Source organism: Pholis gunnellus, assembly GCF_910591455.1.
Source record: "Pholis gunnellus genome assembly, chromosome: 14".
In the NCBI taxonomy this organism is placed as follows: domain Eukaryota; kingdom Metazoa; phylum Chordata; class Actinopteri; order Perciformes; family Pholidae; genus Pholis; species Pholis gunnellus.
The window spans coordinates 20250183-20272301 of NC_136541.1; the positions used below are offsets into that span (position 1 = coordinate 20250183).

Genomic DNA, 22119 nt, shown 5'->3' on the forward strand with positions numbered 1-22119 from the left:
GGCTAAGCAGACTAAATGGAATACTAAGCGCCTGCAGCCAGGATAGTGAGGCGCTACCAGTCACTGTAAAGAGAAGCACATTGTAAACTGGATTTTGATCCTTATTGGTCGTAGTCTTGTTCAGAACTCTGAATTTTTCTGTCTACATCTCCAGTTTGTTGAACAATTCAATGAAATGAAATGGCAATTCAGTCTGATGATCTGATGAAGGGTATTGGGGGGTTGCTCTGCTAGCATGCACATGCTGATGTTACACAGATCCCCCTCTTAGTTTAGCGTTTCCGCATGCTAACAGTTGCTGGCGTACAAATTAGCAGTAAACACAAAGCGCAGCTGAGGCTGATGAACAAAAGGAAGATGATGAAGTGATGATGGTACAATACACCCAGTGGTTGTCAATACGTGTCATTCTGGATTCTTCTGCCCTCCTAGTGGGGCTGAAAACAACATGCTGCAAATAAGTGGGCTATTTGTAAAAGAGACTTATGGAGAATAAATATATATTTAAAAAAATAAACGGAGATCAGGTTTTGTTAAGGTACACAGGATATGTAAACATATTGGCACTATTTTTGTTCCATGGTCCTCTAAGGGGAGATGTTGTGGGAGATGCTGGTGAGCTTGGCCTCCTGCCTCCTGTAGAGCTTATACATTTTGTAAAGCCTCCGCAAATCCAGTCCTAGTAATCTCACTTTATTCTTTGCGCACAATTACCAGTTCAATATTAATATCAATGGGTGACCAGTCCAGTGTTTCCTTCTGTGATTTGTGTTTTTTCTGGCAGCCACATTGAAAGGAGTGATTAATGAGCATGAATATCAGTCAAGTCAGTAGGAAATAGAAATATGTTGTATGTATTTATGACATTTTTATTTATATAATGTGGTCCACTAAATGGAGACATTTAGTGGACCACAAGAGACAATCTCAGATTATCTGTCATTACATTTGAGGGAAGTTTGACACGTTCTAAATGTGAAGCCTAATTGCTTGAATATAGCGTGACTGAATAACATTGGCATAAAAATGTAGAGATATGTTTGTTTGTTGGTAGTGACTGAGAGCTCGGGGAAGCATCTACAGACAGAAAAGCAATGGAGAATAGTCAAAGTAGGTGAGGCTCTCAAATATCTTAATAACACAGTATAATGAAATCTAGACTTGATCTTCCTAGATGGGTTTGACTTTTTTTATCTTTCATGATGTGACTGTTTCGGCACAGTTATCCAAATAATCCAGTAAACCTGCATCTTCAAACCGGGTGTAGAACTCAAATCATGTATTCTATTCTACACTTTCAGTGATCTTTTACCCACACTGCTGAAAAAGACATATTGAATGGCCCGTCAACATGCATCTCAGCACTAATGCCAGCTGGGACCTTGTGAGGCAGGCAGCTGATAACTTCCTGTTAAAATAACTCAAGTGCCCCTGAGCAAGGCACTGGATGTCAAACCGCTGAAAAGGAACTGGAACTGTGGGTGAACTTCTGCTTTGTCTGCTTTTTGCATCTATGACATACCAATATGTAACATCATTTGACTAATACAACATATGTAGACTAATAACATAGCAACTACTTTTATAATATTTCCTAATGGTGGCCAAATTGACAGTGATTTATAGCTTTGACACTTTTAATAGGTAACATCTTTACGCAACGGCGGAAGTGACCTGAGATGTCGCTTTTTCGATTTTGATACACGATCTTTGGCTGTCACGTGAGGAAGTTGAACCCACGGCGCTTCCGCTATTGGCTGAGCGGAGCAACAGGGGTTTCCTATTGGTCAATTCCTCTGGCTTGTCATGCTTTCGTCATCGTAGTTGCCCGGTCTGCTTTGTTGTTTACATCTGTTTATGTTTGTGTCGCCAGATGTGCGTTACCAGTGTAGCTAGTTAGCTAAAGGTTAATGATGTTTTCCGTACCGAGGTGGATTTACATTTCCCGCTGCTGCCATTGAACGAAATGTACGAAGAAAAGGCGCACGTGGGGTTTACATTTGGGGTCACTGTCAATGGGACCAACCTGACAGAAAGCTGAGGCACAACAGCTCGAATAAGTTTCATTGTTCAAGCTAGTTAGGTTTCGCAATGTAAGGGGAGAAGTTCCGCGATGAAAACCGCTTTCAGTCCTCTCGTGTGAATCGGTTTCGCTTCGCCTCCTCCTGGCTTTGACACAGCTCACTGTCACCTGATTACAAGCCAACCGAGACAGAGCGGAAGGTCTCTGTGTCCTCCCAACGTTTATACGACCAGAGTAGAACCTTGCTGAGCGGACTGACACAATGAGGAGCGTGTGTGAAATACTGGTGACATGTGGAAAGGGGAACTGAGGAATGGTCATAGTCATTCAGCTCTGTCGACCAACTTTAGCTAATTTATTAAACTTGGTTTAGCTCCGTCAATGTAGCCGGTGAAGGCGGTGTTGAGCTTTTTCCTCAGTGTTCCATCTCCCACGAGCCAGCATGTCGGACACGGAGAGGTCTCTGCCAGCCCTCAAGAGACTCAGCTATGCGGTGGGACACTTTCTGAACGACCTGTGTGCCTCCATGTGGTTCACATACCTGCTGGTGTTCTACCACTCAGTCCTGGGATTCGAGAACACATATGCAGGTAGTCTGTCTGTCTATATATCTATATATCTGTCTGTCTATCGATCTATGTCTATATATCTGTCTGTCTATCGATCTATGTCTATATATCTATATATCTGTCTGTCTATCGATCTATGTCTATATATATATATATATCTGTCTGTCTATCGATCTATACACTCACCGGACACTTTATTAGGTACACCTTGCTAGTACCGGGTTGGACCCTTTCACCTTCAGAACTGCGTTAATTCTTGGTAGCAGCGATTCAACAAGGTGTTGGAAACATTCCTCACACATTTTGCTCCACATTGACATGATAGCATCACGCAGTTGCTGCAGATTTGTCGGCTGCACCCCCCAATAACATGGTAGGGGAAACACTGGATGGTGTTCTGCATACCTTGGTTGTAACGAGAGGTTGTTTGAGTTACTGTTGACTTTCTATCATCTCCATCCACTCTGCCCATTCTCCTCTGACCTCTGACATCAACAAGGCATTTGATCCACATAACTGCTGCTCACTGGAGATCTTCTCTTTTTAGGACCGTTCTCTGTGAACCCTAGAGATGGTTGTGGGTGAAAATCCCAGATCAGCAGTTTGAAATACTCAGACCAGCCTTGTCTGGCACCAACAACCATGCCACGTTCAAAGTCACTTCAGTCCCCTTTCTTCCTCATTCTGATGCTCGTCTTCATCACGCCTTGCTGCCATGTGATTGACTGATTAGCTATTTGTGTTAACAAGCAATTGAACAGGTGTGCCTAATAAAGTGGCCGGTGAGTGTATACGTATATATCGGTCCAGCCATCGGTCTGTCTGCCTCTTTACATGTTGTATCTGTATGACATCACATTCTCTACAGTTATACACATGTTGTATGTGATATTTATGACATCTGGACAATGCATGTAGTACAATAACCCATTAATACATCTTTTTGAAGAGACTCCACCGTTCAGTTTACGCTGGTGTTTTTAAAGGAGGGCTATGCATTCTTAGTTATTTTAAAGCCATTCCTTTGTATGGATATTTGTACTGAATTAATACAGTGAATATTTACCCGTGCCATACATTTTTCTTCTCTGTCTGTTGTCGCACGTTGATTTGTATTGTACATAACTGATTGGTGAATGTTTACCCGCGGTGCAGGTGTGTTGCTGCTGGTTGGCCAGGTAGCTGATGGCATCTGTACGCCTCTCATTGGCTACGAGTCAGACCGAACGCCTGGCTGTGGCAACTACGGCAAGAGGAAGACATGGCATTTAGTTGGTAAGTCAGATAGATATACAAACCCTTCAGCAGTAAAGTGTACATTCAGAGAATTTGTAATCCACATACAGCTGTTTTTCACATAGTACCTCCAAATAAAATTAAAGGTCCAGGGTAGGGAGACAACATAATATATTATACATTGTTATATTTATTCTGTGTATTCTGAGTTTTTTGTCTAAACTATTGATATTGTTATTGATACATATTACTTAATGCTCACATTTATGTAAGTAGTACTCAGTGAATGTTCTTCTGTGCACCAGCCCTGTGGTTTAGTCCTTGTTTCTGTCAGTCAGCTGTTATGTACATGCTCCCATAAAGGGTATTCATGTAACTTAAAGAAAACCTCCTGCATGGACTATGCACTTATTGATCAAGTGCAGGTCAGATCATGTTTTACAAGACTCCGTAATGACTGATGTCAGGGGGGGGGGGGGGGGGGGGGGGGGGGTTATCCGTGCTTCACAGTGGAACGTCTTAAGAATTGGAAGTATGCTAGTGACACACACACACACACACACACACACACACACACACGGAAAGCTTCATCATAAACCTATACGAGGTCATTGTGTTGAGCAGCTGGTCACAAGGTGTCTCCTACTTCACTGTAAAGTCCATTCTCAGTGTGAGGTGCATACTTATGGAGCTTATTTCCTATCTTCTTTCAAGAGCATGTCATTGGATTTGAGCATGACACATTGATTTTGTAATGCTTTCCCTCAAAACGCTGTCCTCACACTAATAGCCCTGCTTGTGCTTGGATTTGCTCAGCTTCTGCTCAAACTGTCTGCTTCACTCAGATATATTGCCGCTATATAGAATGCCAGGTGTAGTGTTGACCAATGAAATGATCCCTGCCTCGTTGCGGGTGCGTTTGCTTAACTTCTTAGAGTGTCCCTCATGGCTCTATTATGTAATCTACTGCCCATGCCAACCTGTTTTTATTTTGCCATACACTGACAAGGATGCCCACAAAATGAAGGAGTAATGCTCTCAAATTAATACACCATGATCCTAAATAAAGGTAGGAAGACAGCTCCATACATACTGGACCATAATTGGCTTCAAACTAGTTACTAGTACAGGTTACTGTATGAAGGACGATGTATGAAATGAATGACTAGTACTAGTACAGGTTACTGTATGACAGCGGCGGGCCGTGCATTTCATACCTGGGCCTTCACTGCTGTCCTGCAGCTGAAACACAGCTACGGTTATTATTTGTTTCGTGTAAAAATGAAGCTCAATACCTATAAATACACTAACTGCAGAGTGCAGATATATGAATACGCCGAGACTGAGTCTCCTCTGCTCTGACTAACCCTAACCCTACGGCCCACGGTGATGTATGAAATGAACAGTGGTGGGCCGTCAGGGTCATTTTTCTTAAATACACTACATGTATTATAATTTATAAAAATATTTTTCCCATTATCTTATTTTCTCATTGCAAAGCTACTGTCTTCCTCGGTTGCTCTGCTTCCAGTGCAGCTTGTTTTAAGTAGAGCTTTTATCCAATCAGATTTCACCTCTGTGTCTCTAGGTAGAAGAGAGGCCCCAGGCCTGCAGACTCACCAGTGAATCCATGTGCAGTTTAAGTGAATGGGGACGATATTGTTGATTGTCATAGTGTTCAACCAATCAGATCTTTAGTTTGACATGTTGGGCGTATTCTTTGACGTGTCAGAGCTGCTAGCTGGCCTACATGTACGTCAGCATTAACACGCAGCTCAGTTTTAAGGTGCAGCTCTGCAGTGAGGTGCAGCGTGTGCTGTGATTGGTCAGTGGGCGAGCACGTGACTATTGGAAAATGAAACTTAAAATAGCCATCAGAGGCTTAGTCGGAGTAGTAAGAGTTCAAATTGAAAGATATGGAAGTAATTACATTTTTTTTGCATTTTGCTTGGTGTAGATTATTATTTTTTTACCTAGCTTTGTTTTTTTAACACTCAATGGCTGAAGGAGGAGAAATGGATTTGTGAGTTGGAATTTAACCGTTGGATTAAACTCTTTGTCAACAAAGAAAGGAGGATGGAGTTTGTCTTTAAGTGAACAGCATTTGGTAAGTCAACTGCGTTTGGTGTAATGGCCCTCGAGTGTGTAGTAGAATGCGTGTTCCGCTGCAGTGTTGTTGGATTGATTTGTTGCTCTGTTGTCATATGAATATATATGACTGGTTCTTGTGAGTTTGTTGTTATTGTGTTAATTATATAGATTTCGACTATATGCATTGTCCGTTTATTACGAAGCATACCGTCATGCGCGGAGTTATTGTTTGCTAAGCTAGTTAGCCTAGCCTCTCAGAACACACACGGGGCCTCAGCTGTCTTTTGTTTTGGTTCTTTTTGTTCCGGGTTCAGAAGTCACACAGCCCGGTGTCTCCTACGTGAGCGCAGTCCACCGAAAACATTATATTTCCCACAATTTAAGCTTCTGCATTTTCCAAATGCACTAGCATTATTCAAACGTATTGTTCGGTTTGTAAGCCTCGTACCGAATGGTTTAATACGAATAGGTAATGTTCCACCCCTAGAAACCAATAACCGTAGCTGTAGCTCCATCATGAGGTTATTAGGTGGTGTTTCAGCTGCAGGACAGCACTGAAGGCCCAGGTATAAAATGCACGGCCCGCCACTGGAAATTAATGACTAGTACTAGTACAGGTTACTGTATGAAGGACAATGTATGTGATCTTTCTGGTGTTGTTTGCCTGTTCCAGAAAGCTGCCTTCTCTGGGGTATCACCACAACAATATGTTGAAAGGTGGAGTTTTTGCCAAATGATGCTCCAAAAAACCCACTTCCTACCCCAGCTTTAAGCTTCAGTTAGTCACTTTCATGTGTGTGGGTATCATTGAGGTCATCTGATACGAGTTCACTTGAGTGAATAAGAAAAAGGATATGTGTATCTTTACAGTATAAACTGAATATCTTTGTTTGCTTCTGTGTGTGTGTGTGTGTGTGTGTGTGTGTGTGTGTGTGTGTGTGTCAGGTACACTGAGCGTGATGCTGTCCTTTGCCTTCATCTTCAACCAGTGTCTGGGCTGTGGCTCCCTCACCCCTCAGTGGGCCAGTTTGACCTACTTCATCCCGTTCATCATCGTCTTTCAGTTCGGCTGGGCCGCCACCCAGATCTCCCACCTGTCTCTCATTCCAGACTTGGTCACCTGTGAGCACGCTAGAGTCGAACTCACTGCATACAGGTGCGTTTTATATGCAAAGATAGTGCACCTAACGGTACACGTGGCAAGGTAAGGTACAGATCCTGAATATGCAGTTTCTGCCTGTGTGTGTGTGCGCGCGCGCAGGTATGCGTTCACAGTGATAGCCAACATCACAGTGTATGCAGTGGCTTACCTGCTGTTCCATATCCAGGCCAGAGGGGATGACGACCCGCTCAGTGATATGCTCGGACCACAAGATATCCCCGTCTTCAGGGTAAGGAGGAGTTCTACTCAACTGACACATGACACTTGACAGTGTTGAATAGTGGGCGGAGCTACAGAAAACCTACTAGACAATGAAAGATACACTCTTCCAAATAAAGGTGCTAACTAGAACTATATAGGGTTCGTCTGCTTGTCCCCATGGAAGTCTTCTTCCTGGTAGAACATTTTATAAAGATTCCATCTGAAGCACTTTTGAGGGTTCTGCCTAGTACCCAACATAAAGGGTTATTTATTTATTTATATATATTTGCACAATTCAAACAAAGACATTTAAAATAAACAAACATAACAGAGATAAATGAATATCACAGTGCAGGAAGAGGCAGAAAGCCAACTGGGCTTATTTGAAGCCTCCACCTATATAATATTACAATTTTACAAAATTACAAACTTACAAACCCCTCCACTTTCCGAGACTGTGGTTACGTTAGCGAGTGAGTGCAAAACTGTTGTAACGCTGTTCCCCTCGCTCAGAGGCCATCCTCACAGTAATAACACTTCTTTAGGAGCAGCGGGAGTCAGACGGCGGCTAACCCCACTTTTAATGCAGTTTTGTGTCGGAGAACTACGGTGGACCACAAATAACGTGGTGGACTCTGTGACGAGGACCCGCTCCCGATACAGATATGAACAATTCTTAGTTTCAGGTGATTTTACACTAATGACATAGTTATTAATATGATATTCTATTTGTGCGAGGATCCCCTGAAGGGTTTACGTTGTACCTTTTAACCGGTCCCCCGGCCTGTAGATAACAGCCGCTACTCTGCGCCCACACTTTGCTCACTTCTAGTGTTTTGGACGATGTGTTTGGCTAATGGAGCTACCAGCACACACACTGCTGAGCTATGATTGATGAGCTAAAGAAGCGGGAGGAACAGTGCAGTGGAAGAAGAGAGCAGAGATGGAAGCTAAGCTAACCCAGCTAGGGCCTAAGGCTACTCCACGACCCAGCTTACTGCTGGCTGTCGGATGCCCAGACGTTTTATAAAACCTCACACACTTTGGGGGAAGTGAAGGAACAATGAAGAACAGCTGGCGATCGACTAGTTTAAATGAACCCTTGACCATGTTGCCATGTTGTTTGATCACAGAATCTGGCGTTGATCGTGCTGGGCATCGGCGCTCTCTTCTCCCTCCTATTCCACCTGGGAATCGCAGAGAGGAGCCCTGGAGCAGACGGGGAGGCTGGAGGAGAGGAGGGGAGGAAGAGGCTGCAGGAGGAGGAAGATGAGGAGGAGGATGAGGAGGATGAGCCAAGGCCTCCCCGCTGTAAGACCTCCTCGCCTCTTCTGCAGTGGAAATGTTGGCTGCAGCAGCCTTCTTTTTACCAGGTGGGACGATTCTACAAACACAGCGGAACTAAACTTCACCTGCAGCGGCTCCGCTGGGCGTTCTTCTGTGTTCGGACTCTTGGCAATGATTCTCATTCCAGCAGCTTGACAGTCTGCGTTGTCTTTAATCAAATGTTTTCCCCTGCCTGCAGCACACAGGCTGACAGACCTGTGTTACTGTGTGTCTCTTGTAGGTGGCCTTACTCTACATGTCCACCAGGTTAATGGTCAATCTGTCTCAGACGTACATCTCCATGTATCTCATCAACACTCTGGGGCTGCCCAAGGTAACACAGATTCACCACAGTCGTCCTTTTTCATGTCTACATTATGCGTTCATCAATGACATTCTGTATGACAGCGACCTGCACCAGTCTGTCCTCAGCGTTCCTTCCTTCTCTTTCTCCCGCCAACAGAAGTTCATCGCAACAATCCCACTAGTGATGTACCTGAGTGGCTTCCTGTCCTCCTTCATCATGAAGCCTGTCAGTAGACTCATTGGAAAGTGTGTAAGTAGAACCTCACACCACAGCATGGCTCCAGACTTCTGAATGGGTCACTTTATCTTTGACCCTTTTTTTTTAACACGTTTAGTCTATCAGGCTACTTTCAACTTTAAAGGTAAAATATGTAACTTTTCTTCATTCAGATGTCTAAAAACGACTCGACTTATGTTATGTAATTTGTTCGCCTGTCATCATATCCCTGTTGTGCAGCGTTGTGGTCGTCTGCCACGAATTGAGTGATCCAGCTTTAAGCCAACTATACTCTCTCTTTCAGTGTCAATGAACCGTATTACCATCAACCCTTTCACACCCACTATCTCATACTTCACAATCAAACCCTTTCTTCTCAGCGGCGTATCCCTGAGAGGCGGAGTGCGTAGCTGTGTCAGTAACATGGTTGTTATTCCTGGAACAGATTCAGATACAGATACTTACGATGTGTTGAAAACCTGTGGACAGAATTGTGGCAAATTACATTCGCTGCTGTCAATCAAATGTGATCAAAACACACACACAAACAGTCCTGATGAAGCAGGCGTTCACATGTACATTTAATCCTACAAAGAAATACTTAAAATACAAAATCAGGGGCTTTAAATAAAGGGAGTGAAAATAAGTGAGAGAGCGATTGTTAATAGCTCAATCCCTTCTTATATCAGATCCTGTCCGTTTAGCAGGGTACAACATGTTAGAAACCCTTTTCAGTACAATGCAGTCCTGTATAACACAACAACTATTTATGTGACCACAGATAAGAGAGCTCTCCATGCACAAGCAGAGCCAAGGAGTAGACGGACTGGTTCTGTGCTGTACAACGTTTCCTCATCAGACGCTTCAGTGTCACTGGATGTTAAAGTTACTGAGGATCTATTAATGGGTTGTGAAACCATCTCAATGTAGTCCTGATCCTCTATATGACCTTCATATGTGAACCATCAGAGAGAAGATGGTCTGTTTCTATATAGTTAGGGCCCGAGCAACCCACAACTTCGGGCCAGCGAAGGCCCTATTGAAAGCGTAAGGGTTTTTATTTACTTTTTATTTTTACACTTTGGGAGCATTTTTGGGGTACTTGCCATGCACGAAAACTCACCAAATTGTGCACACTTGTCAGGCCTGGTGAAAATAGCTATCTGATATAGTTTGCATATTTATGTGTAAAGAAATGGCTCTTCAGCGCCCCCTAGAAGTTGGACCGGCGATGCCCCTCGGCCAGTATCCCCGATTTACTTGAAATTCAACACACATGTCCAGCTCTACAAAAAAGCCTCTCAGACCCCTAAACTCCACCTACCAAAACTTTCCACCATTTTGAATTTTGTGAAAAACACATTTTTGCAACTCCTCCTACACGCTGGGTCAGATTGTTACCAAATTTGCTGTGGATCATTAATGGATCTCGATCATCAAAAGCTATCAAAAGCTTTTTGATATCTGTTTGCGTTTACAAGATATGGACCAATAAACGTCTTAGGGGCGTGGCTTACATATCAATACACGTAACTTCTCAACCATTTGTCTTAAAATCGCCAAATTTGTAGCATATTTGCACATCGCATCCTGTAACATACCCTGACATTTTCTTTCCATTCAGACACTGGGGGGCGCTAGAGTAAACCCGCGATTTTGTGCTTTTTTGTCACTTTTTGCATTTTTCAGCCTTTGTACTTTAACAAACTCCTACAGAATTTATTCGATCGACTTCAGATTTGGTCAGAATGCTCTTCAGACCTTTGTGATAAAAAGTTATCAAATTCGTGAGTTTTCATGGAAAAATCTTGACGTGGTGTGGCAGCCATTTTGTCTCATTCGGCATGAAAAAGAAGTTGTTATAACTCCAAGGTACATTATCCAATCTGCACATTTCTTGTGCATGATGCTACTTCAAGTTTGAGCATATTCCAATGCCAAAATGTTCAATAACTCATAGCGCCACCTACTGGCAAAAGGAAATGTCACATTTTATACTTTTCTTTATTCCTCCTAGCCAGTTGACCTGATGACTCTCAAATTTGGTAAGGAAAGCCTGAACACATTGATGATGTTTTTGACTTTTCGTAAAACGCTGTTGCCGTGGCAACGCATCATTCACTATGAAAAAGGAAGCTGATGGCTCAGTAGCTTGGAAGGCTCAAAAACTCATGGAATTTAGTACATGTCTCATAAGTCATGGGAAGAAATATTTTATATGGGTTTTTGGCTTGGCCACTTTAAATTGCCCCCTACAATATTTCAAAAGAGCAGCCCCAGCGCTACGTTTTAGGTACATGTATGAAACTTGGTATGCACATGTATCCCATGAAGACTTAAAGATAAGTCTCATGGGACCATGCTCTAAACTGTACCGGAAGCTGGCAATTTTGAATTGTGTGAATTTTCCCTTGATTTTGGACAATTTATAGGTGCTATACTTAAACGAACTCCTCCTAGGGACTTTGTCAGATCCAGATTAAATTTTGTCAGTACAATCTTAAGAACTTTGTGATTAAAAGTTATCAAAAGCTTTACATTTGGTTGAATGGCTTAGCCGTAGCGGGTGGCTACCTTTTTGGATTCCACATCAAAAAAGCTAGTGTAACTCAGCTGGACTTGTTCCAAATGGTCCCAAACTTCACATGCTTGATAACACTCGTGGCCTGAGGATGTCTACAAGCTAATTTTCACTAATACTCACAGCACCACCTGCTGGCTTAAGGAAATCTGCATTTTTGTGACAAACAGCATCCGATTTACGTAACTTTTACACAATGTGGTTTACCCTTCAGATAGAGCAACATAATGCATGATTGCACGTGTTCTGTAGCCGTTTTCTACATTCACCTTGAGACGCATGAGAGAAAAACAAAACTTTTATTTTTATTATTCAAAGTAACACGGGGTGAGCAATTAATACACAAATGATCATTTTGGGGGGTGAGGTATCTGATTCCGTATCTACACTAATAAGAAGTGGAAGCGTTTAAGCCAGAACAAAGTGTTGGCTCTCACTGGGGCTGGATTTGAACCAGCAACTCACCTGTTGCCGTGTGTCTCTCTCCTGATTGGTGCAGCTCACCTACTTCGTGGGCCTCCTGCTGATCATGGCATTCTCCTACTGGGTGCTTTTGGACGACAAGATGGGCGAGCGTGTGTACGGGGCCGCTGTGCTGCTGGGGGCGGGGTCAGCCACCGTCCTGGTCATATCGCTCGCCATGACGGCCGATCTCATCGCCAACCAGACGGTAAGATGCGTTTGTGTGTGTGTGTGAGAGACACTCCTTTCCCATCATTCTCTATATTTATCATCTTCTCTCTGTGCAGCAAAGTGGAGCGTTTGTGTACGGAGCCATGAGCTTCACTGATAAGCTGGCTAACGGAGCAGCTGTGATGATCATTCAGGCTCTGCACCCCTGCCAGTTAGTACACACTCACACACGCACATCTTATATGAACCTTTATTCTAGGACCTCCTCTAAAGTTCAATGACAAACTACTCTACACAACTACTAAAATGTCAAAGAATATTTATGGTTAGATAAGAAATCAAAAGGGAAATGTTAGAAAACAGATCAAAAAGAGGACTGACATTTTGAATGAGCTCAGTGTTCAGACCAGTCAGGGTTCTGCTGGTTCCACGTCTACGTAGGGACAAACACATCAACTAGAAAGCTTCACTCAGTAGAAGGCACATCTCCACCATGTGCGTCTGCAAAGACCACTGCTGTGATGTGGAAATGAACGATGCAACCCACAATTGGCTCAACCCTCGTCTAGACGCCAAACCACTTTAAAACGCACGTCATTCAAATAAAGAAAAAATAGCGGCGATGGATGCGGCTCCAAGTCTAAGACATTTCATACCAAATGAGTCACCAGCTTGGTGAGTTGTGGAGTTTCAGCCGTGTGTGTACTGGTAGTACGGTTAGCTGTTAACGGTTAGCCAAACACTCTTAATATCCAGAGGTAAAACTTGGATATTCTCTGAGATCAGAAATTTGCAATAAAAAAAACACATCACTTCAAGGTTGGATGAACCTCATCACACCACAGATGCCACCGGTAAACATGCAGTAATGTGAGCCGCAGAGTGCTAAATATATGAACTGTTGTTCAAATATTAGTGTTTTGTTCATAAGAGAACACTGAATGAACATGAAAGAAAACGTGCGTATGTAACTTTCCACTTTGACTGAAATCAATCTTGAGGATTTATCTGATTTATCTTTGGCAAAATAAAACATGCACCAGGTCTGCCATTGAGGATGAGGTAATATTCATACCAGTGTCGGCATTATGTTCATAAAAGAACATGAAAGACGACACGTATATGTATCTTTCAGGACCTTCGCCCCGCTCAGAAGCCATCGTGCAAATTTGTCAGTCTTTTCAAGTAAATTCACGACTTAAATCTTGGACATTCTTCATTTCGTTAGTTTGTTTTTCCCTACGTTGTCCTAACACGCTGTTGTACATCTCAGTCGAACACATTTTGTTGTCTCCCTCAGTACCGTAGTGTGCTGTCCAGCCTGTGTGTGGTTCTATCACTACATCATGGTCATCGTAACGGGAGGCGTGGCAGTCATCGCAGCTTTGGCGCTCTGCTCCATCCTCATCTGGCCAATCAGGATCAGACCACGTGAGTCTCTGCTGATGTATTGGAGCTGGAGCTGTTCCTAATGGCTTAGTTCTGGTTCACATCTTAGCTTTCCTCTCTGTGTGTGTGTGTGTGTGTGTGTCTCTAGGTGGTCTGCCACTCATCTCTGAGGATGAACCCACAGTCAACTAACAGCCCCTCCCCCACATTTGCCTACAACTGACACCTCATCAGCACAACAGGGAAACAACTCTGGAGCGTTCAGCTGGAAGAACTCTCCCTTTAGTTTCTCTAGAAGATTCTTCTTCTTTGGTTTTAGAGGCACCAGGGTAACTCCTGACTTGACTGCTGGACTGGTGCACTTTAACCCTGATGATATTACAGGAGTAAAGGGGAATCCACAGGAGCTGAGAAGGGACATTTTAGTTCTAGACATTTTCAACATAGGTCCCGTTTCATCTCAGTCTGGTAAAAAAATCTCTAAAAAGCTGAACTGGGATAACTTGTGCTTGTGCCTAATTGTTGTGGATCAGTTAGACTAGAACTCGATTTCGGCAGGCTTCTCACTCATGGATCAAATCATTGTTATGATGTGATGTGATATTATTTCTATTTCTATTCTTTTTCTTGGTACATTGTTTTACTTACTTACAGACCAAATGGAATATGGTTTTAAAGAATATTTTTATAATCAAAAGAAAATTGAATAGCAGAATTGTATTCAATATAAAATTACTTTAAAAGGGATAAACTCTAAAATATGTGTATCAATATAATATAATGTGAGGGAATTCTACAGGTAAATGAACCGAACTGGCACTGGTGTTCAAGTCTTGTTCGACCGAAGGTGCCAAAGCTCTCTGTGACCTGCGTGATAATCAGTCGTCTCAGCGATAACTTTGTGTTTTTATTTCCTTTTTATATCTTTATTGCTGCGGTGACTTCTCTGATTCTCTGGTGTTTTGTGAAGAGACGCTTATTAAACAGATTTCATGAGGTGTAGCTGGAAATGTGTCCGTGTTTGATTTGAATTCCTAATTGTTAGTCGTTTACTCAGCTTAAGAGGAAAGTTAAGCACATAATAACCACATGGTCATATCGTGGGGAAAAAAATGAACTAGAATTAGGCCTGGCGGTTGTGTGCCTCAGACAGTGGTGGGCCGTTCATTTTATACCTGGGCCTTCAGTGCTGTCCTTCTACAGTTGAACCACCTCCTAATAACCTCATTATGATGCCACAGCTACGGTTATTTGTTTCTAGGGGTGTAACAATACACGTATTCATATTAAACCGTTCGGTACGAGGCTTACGAGCCGAACAATACGTTTGAATAATACTAGTGCATTTGAAAAATGCAGAAGCTTAAATTGTGGGAAATATGTTTTCGGTGGACTTCGCTCAAACTGGCAACCCACTACGTAAGAGACACTCTGACCCCGGAAACAAAACATTGTACCCTGGTGAGGCGCATGTGTTCTGGGAGGCTATGCTAAACTAGCTTAGCAGGAAAACAACAGCACACAAGCTACAAACTCTACCTGCAGCGTTTAGCTGTTCTCTACTGATTCAAACAGATTAAACTGACTGACTGACAGACTGATTAAAGCAGTCGCCACACAATCCCCATTTCTCCAGACCATAATTCATGCTTTGTAAAAGAAAACAACAGCCCAAACAGAGAATCACATGTCCGAAATAACCCCGCGCATGACGGGATGCTTCGTCATTAACGGACAAGTCAGAATCAATGTAATTAACAAACTCACAAGAACCAGTCACATATATTTATATGACAAATCAATCCAGCAACACTGCGGCGCTGAAACACGTATTCATCCCACACTAAAGAGCACGAGCCATTCAAATATTCACATCAGAGGGAACAATATTAACCATATCATAAAAACGACACCATAGAAAAATGAACACAGTAGTAACGCTACTGCAGATGTAAAAACACAAAAGCACTTCACTTACCAAAGCTGCTGTTCACTTAAAGACAAAGTCCATCCTCCTTTCTTTGATTACAAAGAGTTTAATGACGCGGTTGTACAGAACATCGGTGCAATTCAGTTCCAGTCCTCCTGCGAACATGTTCGTTGAGTTGTAGTGCTATGGTTATACTATATGCTTGGTTAGCCACCTCAGTTAGCGTAGCGTAGCGTAGCTCCAAACACCAAGACGCTTGGTTGCAAATAAAACACATTCTTAGCCAAAATGTGCAACGCTTCTCCAACGCTGTCAGCCAGAAATACCTTTCGTACAAATTCCATGCTGGGTCAGGGCTGCTAGCTGTGGGGTTGGCCGACCCTTTGATACGATGTCCATTCTTTCCTAAAAAGTCCTTCTCCAGAAATCCGTTTCTCCTCCTTCAGCCATTGAGTGTTAAAAAAACAAAGCTAGGTAAACAAAAAAAAAAGAATCTACACCAAGCAAAATGCTAAAAATGTCATAACGTCTTGCATATCTTTCAACTTGAACTGTTACTACTAATACTAACTTCTGCAAGCTGCTTCAGCTTCAAAATAGTCACACTAGCCCACTGACCAATCACAGTGCACGTTAATGCTGACGTACTTGTAGGCTACCTCAGTAGCTCTGACATGTCAAAGAATACGGCCAACATGTCAAACTAAAGATCTGATTGGTTGAACACTATGACAATCAACAATATCGTCCCCATTCACTTAAACTGCACATGGATTCACTGGTGAGTCTGCAGGCCTGGGGCCTCTCTTCTACCTAGAGACACAGAGGTGAAATCTGATTGGATAAAAGCTCTACTTAAAACAAGCTGCACTGGAAGCAGAGCAACTGAGGAACACAGTAGCTGTGCAATGAGAAAATAATTTGAATACATGTAGTGTATTTGGGAAAAATTATTAAATTATAAAATTGCTATAACTTTGTGATTCTGTTTGTGAAATTGGCATAATTGGCATATATATTCTTGAGTTATGGACAAAACATGGATTTGGGCATATGTTGTGAGGTCACAGTGACATGTTTTAGTGACCTGAAAACAAAGCCACACTGAGGCATATTTCAGAAAAAAGATGTGAAAAATGATTGTGAGCAAACGTGGACGAGAAGTTAAGAAAACTGGGAAATTTGCATTTCCTTGACAACCGGGCCAACTTGTTCTGTTGAGGAAGACGTGATCCTAAAATGATCTTGTGGTGAGATTGTCGGTTAGGGTCAGAGATGATGAGTAAGCAGTTTAAAAACACATTACTCTTATTTTTGTTCTCATCCACGATTTGTTTTTATTTTGCTCGTACCCATTCTTTTCTGGGATTCACCAGTTTTCTTATCTTTACCCTTCTCTTTGGTAAGAGAACATTTTATGAGCTCTTCCCAAAATAGTAAAAAAAGTCTTGTTTTAAACCACAAATTGTTTATCCAGTGCAAGGAAACATAAGTTTGGAATTTGAAGCTCACAGAAGGAATGCTTGAACATCATATAAAGAAATTTAGATTATTATATGTTTTAGAGTAATTATAGGATTATTAAAATAGTATTGATCCGTTAATCCCATTATTGACTGTAAAAACCTCGGATGATGGGGGAGTTAAGCTTCTGAATGGCTTAAATACTGCTCTTAGATCTTCATGTAACGTCAGTACTCAAAATCACACGTTTACTTTAAGTTTGTTTCACAGAACCTCAACTTCACTACTGCTGAACTTCTTCTTCTCACAGCACATTTGTGGTGGCATCTCTCCAATTCTCAGAGTATCTGCACAGGGCACAACACCTGTCCTTATATGGTGTTTAGGGGCGTTAGTACCTATACTCATGTAATCAGTGAAGAACCTGATCAGATCAGATTTGGATGGTTATGGACTTTGGATGCATCCGGGGTTGACTTCTCTTAGTTTTGCTCTTTGTAGAAAATGAATTGTTTCGTCAGTGACACAACTGGTGATTTTCCACAATCTACTCCGATCTGCTTCGTCAAAGCAATCCAGTTCCTCCCCATTAGAACACTGCTCGTGACTCTACTGGCTGAAATTGACAGGAGGTGCTTGTTTATTGGAGGATTCGACAGGTGGAGGGTGTCATGAAACCTAGTGGAAGTCTGTCTGGTGCTAAACAGGGCAGCAGAGTTCCTGGTTTCACTGGTTCAAAAAAAAGTGTTATTTACAGTGTGAAAATAAACAAAGAATTAACAGAACATATGATTTCAGCAGAATCTCTGCTCTTAAGGCATGAATATGATATTTAAAGTGTCGAGAGAATCAAACATTTAATACTGGAAAACGTCCAAAGACTTGATTCTCATCATCGGAGCAGCAGGTCTGTCACGGCTCCGTGTGTAACTCGGAGTCCAACATTGAGCTGGATAAATAAAGACTACAAAGAGTTTCCACGGTCTACGTTTTGTTGTCCTGCAGTCGTCTCTCCTCCCGTCAGGGAGCGCTGGCGTTCATTTTCTCCTGGCAGCCGTCCCACAGGTGGAGCAGTCTGTTGTCCTTGTTGGCGCAGAAGTCGGAGAAGTCCCTGAGCAGGCGGTCGGCCAGCCTCTCGTCCCCCAGCACGCCCGTCCTCCAGGCCTTGGTGAGCATGGTGTTGTAGGCCCAGTAGTAACCGACGCGCTCCTCGCCGCCGTACGGGCCCTGGCTGTTGGACGTGGTGGAGTTTCTGCGTCGGCGCTGCTGCCCGCTCGAGTACTTCCTCTTTGAGTACGGCAGCTGCAGGAACACGGTGCCTGACGGAGGAGAAGGCAGATTGAAGCTCGTCGGCCTCCAGCAAACAGAACTTTTGTTTTTTTTGGAAGTGATGTGACAAACCTGTTACGTGGATGTACTGGGGCTTGCTCTCAGAGGGGAAATTAAAAGCAGAAGCAGAAACCTTGTCGTGCACGAAGCCAAATCTGGTAGAAAGAGCACAACATTTACACATGTTTGCATGATGTAACTCTGACACGCTGTAATTCACTGTAACATAGCATGGTGCTATCTTTGTGCCTCATTCCGGAGCACAAAAACAAACTGCATGGAAATACATTATATTTGACAGAGAATGCATTATCACTCAACATGTTAAGTTTAATTTGAGCTGGTTAGATAACTTGATGATTCAAGCTACCGAGATAAGGCAATATAATCATCAATGGAGGTCCTTTAAAAGAAAAAGTTGAGATAAGATATCATTTTGTTAATAGAGCGTACGACATCTCATTTTAAAGCCTGCTATGAAATGGTTAATAGTCATTATTATGCTCGTCAGCTGTTACTAACATTGTCACAGGCGCTACAGTTACATCTTAGTTACACTATGCAGCCATGATCACATACTGTTGGTAAACAACATCCAAGTACACTCTTTGTGTACAGTTACAAAAGTACCAACGCGTATTTGTACACCTGCCGCTAGGTCTCGACATACAAAAGCATGTCGATAGAGAGCAGGGTCTCTGCTACACACTTCTAATATTCATATTCATAAGTGATGAAGAGGGTTTATACATTATGGGATTAAACATTCTATGTTTTTTTACCATTTCAATTTTATACCTTTAAACTGATGATAATGCCTTGGCTGTGTAACTGGCAATTGACCCTTTGATAAGCCCCGCCTCCATGGAGCCCACACTGTCACTAACTGCACCCACTGAAGAAATGTGATCTATTTATTTTAAAAACAGTGATTTTAGAGAGAAGCAGACAGAAGACGATAAAATGAAGGAACAAGTGTTCCTGTAAAGCTGGGTAGCTTTTTACTCACTGTTACACTCAAACAGCAAAGGCAGCTTGTGTATACCGTCAGTGGCTAGCATAGCATAGAAGTGCTAACGCTAGTTAATGATTTGCTAACGTACTCTGCTAATGTTAGGTCAGCTTTTTACATAGAAAACGTAACGTTTTAAAAACATAAATCTCCTCCCAACCTCTCCGGGTAACGAGTTTAACCATGACGAGCTCCAAATCCACTAAACCTGAAGATGAAGAACATCTGAAACCACTGTGAGAGTCTATGGAGCAGAGCGGGATAGTTGTTGGGCCCTGGTCGGAGCTGGACGATGCAACGTTATGATTGGCCAGTCTACGTTCTGGGGGCGGGACTTAGCAAAAGGTCAATTATCATGTTAGACAACTAAAAGATAGCTCAGCTACTGCGTATCCAGCAGGAGTTAGCGAGCTCCCTACCAAGATAGCTGGCTTTCACTTACAAATGGAATGTAATGAAGGTTCATTAAACTGGTTATGTATCCAAAACTATGTATAATATGAGGTGTGGCTGTGATCTGTAACACAGTGATCAAGAAGAAAATAAAACTTTTGCTCGCTCAAATGAAATAATCCTTTGAGTGATTATAACGTCTCTACAAAACATAATTCCTGTTTACACAAAGAGTCACAAGAGACACACATATAAATATATCATGAAATGTAAAACAACAACAACCTGTAGAGTATGGCCTCCTGAAAGAGCTGCATCCTGTCCCAGTACGTCTCAGGTTCAAAACCTGTTGGATGAGTCCAAACAGACGACAACATGTGACTGAGCTGTTCTACCAGCGGTGAGCTGTCAGGACCTGCAAAGCCTTCTCTGCTGGCCTAAACACAATCACAAAGTTATAGCTATTTCATAGCTATAACTTTCTTGTTGCGGATTCACCGGTCAGTCAAAGAGCGGTGGTGTGCATGTAGTCAAAATCCAGTGTCAGGTGACTGCAAGGTTCTGTTGGTCTTATATTTAAGTAGAGCTTTTATCCAATCAGATTTCACCTCTGTGTCTCTCGGTAGAAGAGAGGCCCCAGGCCTGCAGACTCACCAGTGCCTCCATGTGCAGTTTAAGTGAATGGGGACGATATTGTTGATTGTCATAGTCTTCAACCAATCAGATCTTTAGTTTGACATGTTGGGCGTATTCTTTGACGTACCAGAGCCTTCTAGCTGGCCTAGCCATACGTGATTGGTCAGTGGGCTAGCGTGACATGTTGGGCGGTGACAATCCCAACATCTGCTGCCTCTCTGGAGCGGACATTTTCAGCCTCAAACGCATTAAAACATGTTCAAGAAATACAACTGGGGAGGCTCGACTGTCTTCACTAGCGTCCATGAATCCAGAAGGACTTCTTACTGGAACTGAACCGCACGGATGTACTAAACAACCGTGAGATTAAACTCTTTGTTAACAAAGAAAGGAGGATGGACTTTGTCTTTAAATATTGAACAGCAGCTTTGGTAAGTTAAATGCTTTTGTTTTTACATCTGCAGTAGCTTTAAGATGCTTGTTTATATATCATTATTTGTACAACTTGTTTTTATGAAGATGGATTTTTGTTTGGTTTTATATGTGATAGGAACTATTGTTACATCCAATGTTGCTCTGGGGACATATTTAGTCGGTCAGTGCCAGTGACTTTCTTAATAAATCTGGCGACTTTCCAAACCCTACTAGTGACAAATCTAGCGACTTGTTCTGGTGTTGTTGGAGAGTTTTCTGGTGTTTAGACTCTGACGTTAAAGCTCGTACGTTCTGCACTGTGTGAACGAGCAGCAGGAGCTGCCGTGAGCCGCTCCAAAGCACTCACAGACGGATACTCGCGCAGCGGTCCAGCTGCAGTCAGAGCAGAGAGGAGACGTCCTCTTTGTGATCAGTTAGTGTATTTATAGGTGTTGGCTTCATTTTTACACGAAACAAATAATGTATAAAATGCACGGCCCGCCACTGTGCTGTACACATCACAGACAGGAAGTCAGACGGCTTCTGTACCTTCGAACAGGTTGTCGCCGGCGTTCTTTAGCAGACAGTGGATGTTCAGAGGGATGAAGAGCTGGGCTCTCAGTGGATCTCCGTACAGGTACGACGTCATTGCGAAGGGAACCTCCAGCACAGGGACCAACAGGAAGCCGCAGGAGGCCGCTTTCCTGTGCCACCCTTGAACCTGACGGAAGATAACGGATTACAAAATGGCAGTTCAGTGTGGAACTGGACCCGTTTTATTAAGATATTCTCCGTCTCTGCTGTAGTAACCAAGTGAGAAACAGACACAAACACAATTAGCATATTAGAGTTAGCATCAATTCACTGAAATGTTCAGCAGTAGCTGACTAGAAAGAAACACAATTTAACCCTTTGTGCCTCACTTTAAAAAGTTGCTCTGATGTCCTTAGAGTGTTGAATAGCATTAAACTATATATTAATATGACTTTCAAGTTAAATATTTTAACCAACATCTGTCCTAATCATGAATAACACATTTTCAGAATTATAACCCTTTAAATATATATATATTTATGAAGACCCAAACTAAAGACTCTGGTTCTTTAGACTAGTTGAACCCTCTTCCCCTGTCCCTGAAACGTGTGACACAGATGCGACGACCGACTCTACCAGAGGAGCTTACGGTAAGTTCCCTGGATGAAGACTT

General features: G+C 42.6%; 2 protein-coding genes across 10 annotated transcripts in view; one reads left to right on the plus strand and one right to left on the minus strand.

Moving 5' to 3' along the window:
• The first annotated feature begins 1870 nt into the window (after positions 1–1870).
• On the plus strand, positions 1871–14736 carry LOC306705638 (major facilitator superfamily domain-containing protein 12-like). Its single transcript, XM_079172449.1, has 11 exons — positions 1871–2613; positions 3748–3867; positions 6865–7075; positions 7181–7310; positions 8416–8655; positions 8850–8942; positions 9072–9164; positions 12212–12382; positions 12462–12556; positions 13646–13776; positions 13883–14736. Exons 1-11 carry the CDS (start codon positions 2466–2468, stop codon positions 13924–13926), a joined length of 1476 nt encoding a protein of 491 aa, XP_079028575.1. The 5' UTR covers positions 1871–2465; the 3' UTR covers positions 13927–14736.
• A 1051-nt stretch (positions 14737–15787) lies between these two features.
• Positions 15788–22119, minus strand: part of depdc5 (DEP domain containing 5, GATOR1 subcomplex subunit) — a 30310-nt gene continuing 23978 nt past the window's right edge. For 8 of the 9 annotated variants that reach the window (XM_079173998.1, XM_079173996.1, XM_079174001.1 and 5 more), the window contains 4 exons: positions 21462–21633; positions 20148–20208; positions 18530–18612; positions 15788–18447 (listed from right to left, as the gene is read on the minus strand). In XM_079173998.1, coding sequence (XP_079030124.1) covers positions 18149–18447; positions 18530–18612; positions 20148–20208; positions 21462–21633 — 615 coding nt within the window. In that variant the 3' untranslated portion in view covers positions 15788–18148. The remainder of the gene's footprint in view (positions 18448–18529; positions 18613–20147; positions 20209–21461; positions 21634–22119) is intronic. The other variant, XM_079174000.1, reaches the window with a different exon arrangement.